Source organism: Labeo rohita, chromosome 11 (assembly GCF_022985175.1).
Source record: "Labeo rohita strain BAU-BD-2019 chromosome 11, IGBB_LRoh.1.0, whole genome shotgun sequence".
NCBI classification, from domain to species: domain Eukaryota; kingdom Metazoa; phylum Chordata; class Actinopteri; order Cypriniformes; family Cyprinidae; genus Labeo; species Labeo rohita.
In genome coordinates, this window is record NC_066879.1 from 11359877 (window position 1) to 11372093 (window position 12217).

General features: G+C 43.1%; 1 protein-coding gene across 1 annotated transcript in view; it reads left to right on the plus strand.

Moving 5' to 3' along the window:
• atg7 (ATG7 autophagy related 7 homolog (S. cerevisiae)) overlaps nucleotides 1–12217 on the plus strand; it is a 126493-nt gene that overhangs the window by 8528 nt on the left and 105748 nt on the right. Inside the window, 2 exon segments of the mRNA XM_051123117.1 lie at nucleotides 211–299; nucleotides 3018–3139. Coding sequence (XP_050979074.1) covers nucleotides 211–299; nucleotides 3018–3139 — 211 coding nt within the window.

Genomic DNA, 12217 nt, shown 5'->3' on the forward strand with positions numbered 1-12217 from the left:
AATGAAGTATTGCAGGTTAACTTACATTCTTTCAGCAACATTTATGGCATCCTGTAGATTACCATATTTAATAGCTGAACTACAGTATGTATGAAATGAGTCAAATTTATGTTCAGCGGTAGTTGATCAGGTTCCACAGATGGTGAACCAAGAAGATTACTTGAAATGAATGTCAGAATGATATGGCTTGTGTTCTGATTTGTTTTGAAGATCACTGTGGGCGTGTATGACCCATGCACACTGCCTCAACATCCTGGCTGGCCTCTCCGAAACTTTCTCATCCTCCTCGCAAAAAAATGGTATGTCTGTAATGAGCTTTTCCAACACGCATCCCACTGGTGTTAAATTATAGCTCTGTTTCCACAGCTCCACTCCTTTCCTCCTGATGTTACTTTAAAACTCTGAGATGCTTATTCCGCAACTAAAAAATGTGAGAAAGTATGATTTCCAACCATCTGTTAATATCTTGGGTTTTGTGAGAATGTTTTGCATTGCCTGGACCAGTCTAGGGTGTTGATCCACTGATGTTTTGATAAAGTTTAATAAGTATACACTTAAGTTATATACAGCACGATGTTGCTTATTTATTAGTCATGAAGCCGGGAAACCCTTAAAAAAATACTATGGTAACACCTTGAAACAATGATATGTCTAATGGTAGTAGTACCATGTTACTTTATTAGATCACATAGTACAGAGCAAGTTTTGTAATGTTTTTTTTGTTTTTTTTATATGTTTCTTAGTCTCACCAAGGCTGCGTTTATTTGATCAAAAATACAGTAAAAACAGAACTATTGTGAAATATTGTTGTGCTTAAAAATAATGGTTTTCTAAGTTTATATATTTTAAAATTAGGGCTGTCAGTTGATTCATTTTTAATCTGATTAGTTACAAAGTGTTTTGATTAATTAATCAAATTAATCGCAAAATAAAATATTATTTAAAGCTATTTTTGTGTTAAATGAGAAAGTATCAAGTAGACATTACAAATTATAGCTTTAGAAAGAAATATTTTATTTGATTCAACATAGAATTTATTACACACGAACATTTAGGCTGCGACTGTGTAATTTAAACTATAGAACATAAAAGAAGATAATTTGAGAAAAATCTCAGTATTTTTTGTTCATACAAAGAAAGTCCAAAACAGCTTTGTAACCAACAGTCTTCAAAATACCTTCTTTTATGCTCCACAATAGAAAGGTTTGAAACGACATGAGGGTGAGTAAATGATGACAGAATTTTTTGTTTTTTGGTCAACTGTTTTTTAAATTCTATTATTATTATCATTGTTTAATGAAATGAAACTCTAAATGAGTAACTAAATCTGCCAGCAGGTGGCAGTAAATGTCTTTGAGTCATTAATTTATTCATTCAATTCCTTCAAACATCTGATTAATTCAGGAATGAAGTAAACGGCTCACTTTATGAATGGGTTTTTGAATCATTGATTCACACAATTCGTTCAAAACGCGGATTCATTCATAAACTAAACACCACTGTGTTGCTCAGAGACTTGAAAGGCTTGAAAGGTAGTATGTTCTCTGCAAAATTGAGCAAAGACACATAATATTATGAGTAAAATATAACACAATATCAACTTCTTATTTTTTTTTAACTGTTTTATAAAATCACATTTAAGCTTGTAATAGATGGGACAAAATCAACACTCGTGTCATATTGCTCTTGCTGCCCCTGTGATATCGTGTGATATGTGATATATATAAATATGAGACAAAACACATACGGGGCATTTTTGTACCAATATCTTGAATTTTAGGGCATAACTGCATTCGTGGGGTTGTTGTCCTGCATCATATTTGTCAACAGTGTACTATATGAAATATAAGTTTGCGCTAACTGCGTTAAAATATTTTAATCACATTTTTTTTTAACGTTAAACTGACAGCCCTATTTAAAATAGAATTTATTCCTGTCATGCAGTGCTGAATTATCAGCATCATTACTCCGGTCTTCCGTGTCACGTGATCCTTCAGAATCATTCTAATATACTGATTTGTTTTCAATGTTGGAAACATTTGTGCTGCTTAATATTTTTTTGAAATCTGTAATACTTTTTTCAGGATTCTTTGATGAATAAAAAGTTAAAAAGAGCAGCATTTATTCAAAATAGAAATCTTTTGTAACAATATGCACTATTGTTTAAATGTTTAAGATTCAAGGAAATTTAATCAGCAAGTATGTGTTAAATTGATAAAAGATGACAATAAAGACTTATATTGTTACAAAAGATTTCTGTTTTAATAAATGATGTTCTTTTTTACTTTTTATTCATCAAAGAATCTTGAAACAAAGTATCACAGGTTTCAAAAAAATATTAAGTAGCACAACAGTTTCCAACATTGATAATTAATCAGAATTTTGAATGATTTTCTGAAGGATCACGTGACACTGAAGAATTGAGTAATGATGCCGAAAACTTAGTTTTGATCAGAGGATTAACTAATGTTTTAAAGTATATTAAGGTAGAAAGAAAAACATTATTTTAAATAAAAAGAATGTCACAATATTACAATTTTGTCTGTATTTTTGATCAAATAAATGCAGCCTTAATTAGCAGAAGACACTTCTTTAAAAAAACAAACAACAAAAAAAAAACATTACAAATATTACCAATCCCAGACTTTTAAAAGGCAGAGTATCTTCGCAGCATAGATATAAATCCCGAGAGAATAAAGTGCTGGTTTAAATGAGTATAGCTGTGTGTCAGCTTTCATTATTTTATATGCACCAGTTTGTCCATCTGCCCCAAAAACATGGTACTACAATGCTCACATAACCAAAATCATGGTGTTACCATTATACATGTCCAAATAGAAAAGAAAAAAAAAAAAAAAAAATTTTGGAAATATTGCTGCATTTTGCAGCTTTCAGTGTTAAATGTCATAGTGCTCCTTTTGTGCGTACTCCTTTAGCCGTTGCCTCTTTGTAATGGTAAGTTTAAGGTCAGACTGTGTGTGCTTATGGTGCTGTGTGTTTATCTGTGTGAATGCCAGGGGTTCACAGCTGGATGTTCTGGAGGTTCTGTGCTTCAGAGACAGAACTCTACAAGGGAGCCGCTCAATTCGGCACAGCATCATCTTTCGGGTCAAGCTTCCAGACCTGACAGCTTCTGCAGGTAATTTATCATCTTCGCCTGAGTGCTTCAGAACAGCAGCATAAAAGCTGGTCTTTTATCTGGCTTCAGGAGAGGCCAGACACCATTTAAATGTTAATACAGAGTCCTCAGACCGTCTGCCATAGGTTGCAGTTTTTTTGTAGCTGGTTGTTGGGTCATATGAACCGTAAGTGAGCTTTGTACTCTGTTTCTTCCTGCCTATATTTGAAGATGCTAATTATCCAGATTCTGATTTTGCTTGCATTATCATTCATTTACGGAGCTCACAAGGCAGGGGTGGGCAATTTTGGCTCTCGAGATCAAGCTTCATGCAGAATTTAGCCTGTAGCTAACAAGTAATTCTGAAGACCTTGATTAGCTTGGGTTTAGGAGTTTGATTAGGGTTGGAGCAGAACTGGACATGGTGTGAAAAAAAAAAAAATGAAATGGGAGGAGAACGTCTCGGTTACGTATGGTAACCCTCGTTCCCTGATGGAGGGAACGGAGACGTTGTGTCTCCCATGCCACATCTCTGGTCCGCCTCTGAGTGAGCTGAGACGCTCGGCTCCTCAGAATCAGAACGAGTGAGCAGATGCACACGCTGCCCTATTTATACCCGGATGACCGGGGCGTGGCCAGCTATGCAAATCTGCACACCCAATTTTCATTGGCCTTTCTCAATACTGTCAGAGGTGTTTGGGCTCTCAAGGGCGACCCCTAGTGTCGTACACTACTCGACACAACGTCTCCGTTCCCTCCATCAGGGAACGAGGGTTACCATACGTAACCGAGACGTTCCCTATCTGTCGTACACTCCGAGTTGTGTCGAGTAGTGTACGACACTAGGGGTCCCCTTAAAAACACGCCACATGTCTGACCGCGTCACGAGAGACAAGTGCAGAAGTAACAGGGCAACGTGTAACGTAAGTGCAGCTCACCTCCTCTGTGACCGTCCAACGTCCAAGGACTGACCTGTACAACGGGGTCCTGCAGCCGGGCCTCCCTCAAGGGCGGCTGAGTGTCTTGAGATCGTTGGGAAAATGCCTGCTCCCGAAGGAAAGACATCGAAGGAAAGAAACCACAGTCGCAGTGTTGTCGGACCTGACCAACACGTGCTTGCCCTGAATCATAGGTCGGAACCTCCTCCAGGGCCAGGAGCACTGCCAACAACTCCAGACAATTTATGTGCCAAAACAGTCGGGGGCCTGTCCAGACCCCGGAAGCTGCCTGCCCGTTGCAGGTGGCACCCCAGCCTGTCTTGGAAGCATCCGTGGTGACAACGATGCGTCTGGACACCTGTTCCAGGGGAACTCCTGACCGTAGGAACATAATGTCTGTCCAAGGGCTGAGTGTCTGGCGACACGATGGTGTGATGTTTACTCGAAATGTGCCTCGATGCCACGCCCACCTGGGGACTCGAGTATGAAGCCAGTGCTGCAGCGGTCTCATGTGCATCAAACCCAGTGGCGTGACCGCGGCTGAGGATGCCATGTGCCCTAGGAGCCTCTGAACCTGTTTTAGGGGGACCGCTGACCCGCATCTGAGTGTTGCCACCCACCTCAGAACTGACTGTGCACGCTCCGGGGAGAGACGCGCAGACGTACTGACCGAGTCCAGCTCTACACCGAGAAAAGAGATCCTCTGTGCCGGGGAGAGTTTGCTCTTTTCCCAGTTGACCCGAAGCCCCAACTGAGCCAAATGGTTGAGAACCATGTCCCTGTGTACGCAAACCAAATCCCACGAGTGAGCTAGGATAAGCCAGTCGTCGAGATAATTGAGAATGCGTATGCCCATTTCCCTGAGGGGGGAAAGGGCGGCCTCCGCTACCTTCGTAAAGACCCGGGGCGACAGGGAGAGGCCGAAGGGGAGAACCTTGTACTGATATGCCCGTCCTTCGAAGGCAAACCGCAAGAACGGCCTGTGTCTTGGGAGGATTGAGACATGAAAGTACGCGTCCTTCAGGTCTATGGCCACAAACCAATCTTGAACTCTGACACACGTGAGAATGTGCTTGAGGGTTAACATCTTGAACGGGAGCTTGAGCAGGGCCCGATTCAAGACGCTCAGATCCAAGATTGGTCTGAGACCACCACCCTTCTTGGGTACAATGAAGTAGGGGCTGTAGAACCCTTTCTTCATTTCGGCTGAGGGGACAGTTTCTATCGCACCCTTCGCCAGAAGGACTGCGATCTCCGCCCGAAGAACCGCGGTGTTGGGGCCCTGGACCGACATAGTGAGAACACCACGGAACTTGGGTGGACGCCGTGCAAACTGGATGGCATAGCCGAGCCGAATGGTCCTGAGGAGCCAGCGGGAAGGATTGGGGAGATTTAACCAATCCGAAAAGTTCTCCGCTAAGGGTCTCAGAGGAGTTACATTCGGTGTACCAAGGGTGGGGGTACCGTCGCTGGGAAAGAAGTGTGTGGCCGGAGGTGAGAAGCCCCGAACCACACTGGCTGCTCTGCCCAGGGAGTCCGATCCGTGAGAGCTGTGCAGAAGATCCGCCCGAGAGGGGAGATCGTCTGAACGAGCTCGTTGTTTCAGAGCATACGGGGGCACAGGTGTTGTGCGACCGTATGTTTCTGATAATGGAAACAGCATCCGACCATCGAGTAGAGGGCCGGAGGTGCTGTATATTGTGCCCAGAGAAGAAGGAAATTGCTCTTTTATTGACCATGTGGTGGCCGTCTGCCGTGTGGCAGACAGCCGGGTAGAAGCCGAATCCAGCGCTCGTCCCCTCGTCGAGTGTGGATCCGGACAGGTCAGATGATCCTCCTTCCCTGGGCTGCCCGTCTCAGGAACGCTTCGAAGCCTGACGTGGGTTCTTAGTGGCCTGAGGACGGGCTGGCGGTGCCACCTTCCTACGAGTGCTGGACCGTTGGACGGGTCTGGCTGCAGGACCGGCAGGTTGCGGGCCCTGAGCCACCCTCGTAGGGGGTCTTCCTCGGCGGGGGGCAGGCGGAGGTTGCTGCGTCGGCTGAGCTGGGCCAGCGCTCGCTGCACGCCGAGGCAGGATGTGTTTAATGGCCTCCGTCTGCTGCTTCACCGTGGAGAACTGCTGGGCAAATTCTTCCACGGTTTCGCCGAAGAGACCAGCCTGGGAAATGGGAGCGTCAAGAAAGCGAGCTTTCTCGGCGTCTCGCATCTCGGCCAGGTTTAGCCATAGGTGGCGCTCCTGGACCACCATAGTGGACATCGCCCTCCCCAGAGCTTGCGCCGTAACCTTCGTAGCTCGAAGAGCATAGTCGGTCGCAGAGCGCAGCTCGTGTAACAGCTCTGGGTCAGGAACACCCTCGTGCAGGTCTTTGAGAACCTTAGCCTGATAGACCTGCAAAATCACCATAGCGTGTAAGGCGGACGCAGCTTGCCCAGAGGCTGCATAAGCCTTCGCTACAAGCGCAGACGAAAACTTACAAGCCCTGGACGGGAGTCTCGGGCGGCCCCTCCAGGAGGCGGCGTTTTGCGGGCACAAGTGCATCGCAATCGCTCTCTCCACCTGGGGGACCTCCGTATACCCCCTCGCTGGACCGCCATCGAGGGTGGTGAGGGACGGGGAGATAGCGTGCCGTGAACGAGCCGACAGAGGGGCTTTCCACGACTTTGTTAACTCCTCATGCACTTCCGGGAAAAACGGGACCGGGGAGGAACGTGGCCTGGAGTCACGTCCACTGCCCAGGAACCAGTCATCCAGCCTTGAAGGCTCAGGGCTGGGCGGGGGAACCCACACAACCCCAATCTCCTTGGCTGCCCGTTTTAGTGCGGCGGCCATTTCGGCATCTGCCACAGACTGAGACTCTCCCGCCGGAGCGGTAAGTTCAGCCGTGACGTCAGCCTCTGACGGCTCTCCCTCCGATGCTACAGACCCTGCCTTTTCCTCAGCAGGAGCCCCGAACAAAAGATCCAGCCCATACTGAGACGAGCTTTCAAAATCGTCCAGAGACTCCATCGGTGGACACACAGGGTGAACGGTTTGCGAGGACGTACCCGGCAAAGCGTCGTTCAAACCCTGCCGCTCTTCTTCAACGCACATCGCTGCGGCCTCGTACCCGGAAGTAGAAGGACCGGAGCGGGAAGCAGTTGAATGGCGCCGCGGCTTCTTCGAAAAGAACGCGGCTCGTGAGCGGAGCGTGCCCAAGGGCATGTCCTCGCAGTTCTGACAACCTCCCTCAGCGAACGCTGCTTCAGCATGCTCACGCCCCAAGCACTGAACACAGCGATCGTGCCGATCGTTAGGGGGAAAGGTAGAATCCGCAACCAGTTGGACACCGACGGAAAGGCATAGTGAAACACACAATCCGCCCGTGGAGCTCTTTTAGAGAAAATTTGCTCAATTAGAGGAAAATCTTCTCCTGAAGATCGCTGTCGACGCACCCAGGGGAACTCTCACAACACGAGCCGTGTCAGAGAGGGAGAGACCGCTGTCTGTGCCGTAGATCCAACGACGAGAGAGGTGAATGTTGCCGCTTCTCAAAGAGACACTGCATTCGGCTCCGAAGAACAGAACGAGTGAGCAGATGCACACGCTGCCCTATTTATACCCGGATGACCGGGGCGTGGCCAGCTATGCAAATCTGCACACCCAATTTTCATTGGTCTTTCTCAATACTGTCAGAGGTGTTTGGGCTCTCAAGGGCGACCCCTAGTGTCGTACACTACTCGACACAACTCGGAGTGTACGACAGATAGGGAACTTTTATTTCAATGCTTTTGTGTTTGTCTGCAAAATTATTGCATTCCCCTAAGAAACTTTGTGTTATCTCTAGGGCTGTCAGTTTAACGCATTAACTTAATTAATTAGTTATGAAAAAATAACGCGATTAAAATACTCTCAGTGGCATCATCTTATATTTCATATAGTTGACTGTTGACAAATATGATGCAGAGCAAGAACTCCACAAATGCATTTATGCCCTAAAAGTTAAGATATTCGTGCAAAAAATGCCCCTGTATGTGTTTTGTCTCATATTTATATAGTGTCTCACAAAAGTGAGTACACCCCTCACATTTCAGCAATCATTTTAGTATATCTTCTCAAGGAACAATACTATAGAAATAAAACTTGGATATAGTTTACAGTAGTCAGTGGGCTGCTTGTATAGCAGTGTATATTTTCTGTCCCCTAAAAATAACTCAACATACAGCCATTATTGTCAAAACAGCTGGCAACGAAAGTAAGTACACCCTAAGTGAACTTGTCAAAACTGTGTCCAAAGTGTCAATATTTTGTGTCAAACCATTGTTATCTAGCACTGCCTTAATCATTCTGCGCATGAAATTCACCAGAGCTGCGCAGATTGTTGCTGGGATCCTCTTCAAATCCTCTATAACGACATCATGGAGCTGCTAGATGTTAGACACATGGTGCTTCTTCACGTTCCGCTTGAGGATGCCCCATAGGTGCTTAATAGGGTTTATGTCAGATCACCTTCATCTGCACCTTCCTCAGCAAGGCAATTGTCATCTTGGTGGTGTGTTTGGGGTCATTATCGTCTTGGAAAACTGCCGTTTGGCCCAGTTTCTGAAGGGAAGGCATCATGTTCTGCTTCAGAAATGTACAGTACATAGTGGAATCCACGTTTCCCTTGATGAACCGCAGCTCCCTAGTACCAGCAGCACTCATGCAGCCCCAGACCATGATGCTACCACCACCATACTTGACTGTAGGAGAGACACAATTTTCTTGGTACTCCTCACCAGGGCATCACCACACATGCTGGACACCATCTGAGCCAAACAAGTTTAACTTAGTCTCATCAGACCATAGGACATGGTTCCAGTAATTCATGCTCTTGGACAGGTTGTCTTCTGCAAACTGTTTGCGGGCTTTCTTGTAAGCCAGCTTCAGAAGAGGCTTCCTTCTCGGATGACACCAATGCAAACCAACTTGTTGCAGTTTGCAGCGTATGGTCTTGCAGCGTACTCAACTTCGTTGATCGATCCTTGCAAGGCTTATTCCGAATGGAACCCATCTTGGAAAACCTCTGTATGACCCTGGCCACAGTACTGAACCTCTTATGGCCTAGGCCATCTTTGTGGAGAGCAACAATTCTAATTCTCAAATCTTCAGAGAGTTCTTTGCTATGAGGTGCCTTGTTGAACATCTAGTGGTCAGTATGAGAGAATTGTACTCAAATTTGTAACCAAATTTTAACTGCCCTAATAAGAGATACACAACTTTGTATGGTCCTGTCAAGCAGACAAAAACATGAACATGATGAATAGGACATGTGACTGTGCATGGTTAAATGACATAGTGCTGTTATCACTTAGGGTGTACTCACTTTTGTTGCCAGCTATTTTGACAATAATGGCTGTATGTTGAGTTATTTTCAGGGGACAGTAAATATACACTGCTATACAAGCTGCACATTGACTACTCTAAAATATATCCAAGTTCCATTTCTAGTATTGAAATTCCATTAGTAGTATTGTCCCTTGAGAAGATTCATTCCTGAATGAATCAGCCGGTTGAACGAATTGAATAAATGAATGAATGACTCATAAAGACATTTACCGCCACCTGCTGGCAGATTTAATTTCTTATTTAGAGTAAAAAAAACAATAAAATAAAAATAAATAAATAAAAACATTACAGGGATAGTTCACAAAAAAAAAAAAAAAAAAAAAAAAAAAAAATCTGTCATCATTCAGTCACCCACATGTCATTTCAAACCTTTCTTTTGTGGAGCATAAAAGAAGGTCTTTTGAAAACTGTTGGTAACAAAGCTGTTTTTGTTACCAATGACTTGTATAAACAAATAATATTGAGATGTTTCTCAAATTATCTTCTTTTATTTTCCATAGTTTACGTTGGGCCGTTGCAGCCTAAATGTTTGTGTGTAATAAATTCTATGTTGAATGAAATAAAATATCTTTCTAAAGCTACAATTTGCAATATCTACTTGGTACTTTATTATTTAATGCAAAATAGCTTTAAATAATCTTTTGTGGGTATTTTCACAGTCAAATTTATTCACTTATATAAACATCAAAAAATTGTATTGACTGACAACCCTAGTTATCTTGCAAAACATTTGCATTTTTTGCTAAATTAATTTCCCCCAAGAAATTTTGCTTTTGCAAAAGCTCTAAAATATAGCTTTTCTTCCCACCTCCTGTCATTTACAATTTTTTCAAGCAAGCGCAAAGTGTCTCTTGAAAAGTGAAAGATTTACAAGCAAAAGCAAAAGCACTTGAAACATCACTTTTCCTCTCAGCCAAATATTTATATAAAAGTTGGTGTGTACTCTCTAGTAATCATGACAGTAGTAAATGAGCTGATGATGATGATAAAGATGATGAAAAAATGAGAACAATATTATAATCAGGTATGTAAAGCAGATGCGCTAGTAATCCATTACAGGCAGTGCATGCAGATAAACTTTTATTATGAGTTGAGAATAAAACTTAAATGAGATAAACGTTTATTATATGTTTCTATTTATTTTCTATGTACTGTACAGTTCAGTCTGTGAGGATTTTCAATTGTTGTCATCAAAGGATGTCCAGTAAAGTTTATTCTTTCTCGGCTGGGACATGTTTGCCTGCTCGGATCTTTTAGTCACTCATCCAAGTGGCTTCCTCAGTTGTGAACCGATTGTGGAGATTCCCTGACATTCAACCTCATCACGCATCACAGCCCATCAGACTTGTGAATTCCTGTGGGAGTCTCTGCACTGATGCTGTGAATCGCTGTGTGAATTGGGACGAAATTGCTGGGTGTGAAAGGACAGCGCTGTAGGAGCCTGATAAGGGCTATTGAAAGCTCTTCCTGATCAAAATCCGGTCATTTCATTTTCACATAGATGGCCTCTTTCATCGCTCTCTTAAACAGTCCATCCTCCTGTCTTTACACCGCTGTCCTTGATTGTTGTGGCCCTTCTCCTTTAGACACACAAACGTGGATGTCTTCACACTTTGATGAGGTTTACCCCTCTGAACTGTGACATTCACTTGCATTCAAAAGTCCAGTGATCTCACAGTGTGTGATTGAATGCTGGGCCATCCACCATCATTTCACAACCTACATAGCCACATATATAGCCAAATATATAAGCATCTGAAACATTTTCAAAAACAGCTAGTGAATACAGTTTTGCACATTTTAACAGTTTTCTCGTTGGTGAACACCTGACTTGAAGGAATAGTTGACCCAAAAATGCAAATTTGCTGAAATTGTACTTACCCTTAGGCGATCCAAGATATAGATGATATAGTGTTTCTTCATCAGATTTGGAGAAATGTAGCATTCTATCACTTGCTCACCAATGGATCCTCTGCAGTGAATGGGTGCCGTCAGAAAGAGAGTCCAAAAAGCTGATAAAAACATCACAATAATCCACAAGGAATCCACACCACTCCAGTCATTCAATTAATGTCTTGTGAAGCCAAAAGTTGCCTGTTTGTAAGAAACAAATCCATCGTTAAGAATTGTATAACTTCAAACTGTTGCTTCTGGCTAAATGCAAGTCCATTATACATAATGATGCTTCCTCCAGTGAAAAAGTCCATCTCCTGTTGTCTCTTACATCAAAATCCACCCACATGTTTGATTTAAAGCTGTTTTGGCTTGTAAATGGTGCTTGATCTATGCATATTTTTCTCCTGATTCAGACCAGACCTCTTTTTCACTGGAGAAAAGCATTATTATGGATTATGGACTTGGAAGAAACGGTTTAAAGTAGGGCTGTCAATCAATTAAAAATTTTAATCTAATTAATTACATAATGTATCGATTAATTAATCTAATAATAGCAAAATAAATTTGACTGTGAAAATACCCACAAAAGATTATTCAAAGTTAAAACCCCTTAACGATGGATTTGCTTCTTACAAACGCACAGTTTTTGCCTTTACAAGACGTTAATTGACAGGCTGGAGTGGTGTGGATTATTGTGATGTTTTTATCTGCTGATTCTTTCTGACGGAACCCATTCACTGCAGAGAATCCACTGGTGAGTGCAAGTGATGTAATTTCTTCAAATCTGCAAAAGAAATAAACTCATCTATATCTTGAATGGCATTAGGATGAGTACATTTTCAGCTAATCTTCATTTTTGGGTGAACTGTTCTTGGAAGTCATGTGATTGTTGACTAGTT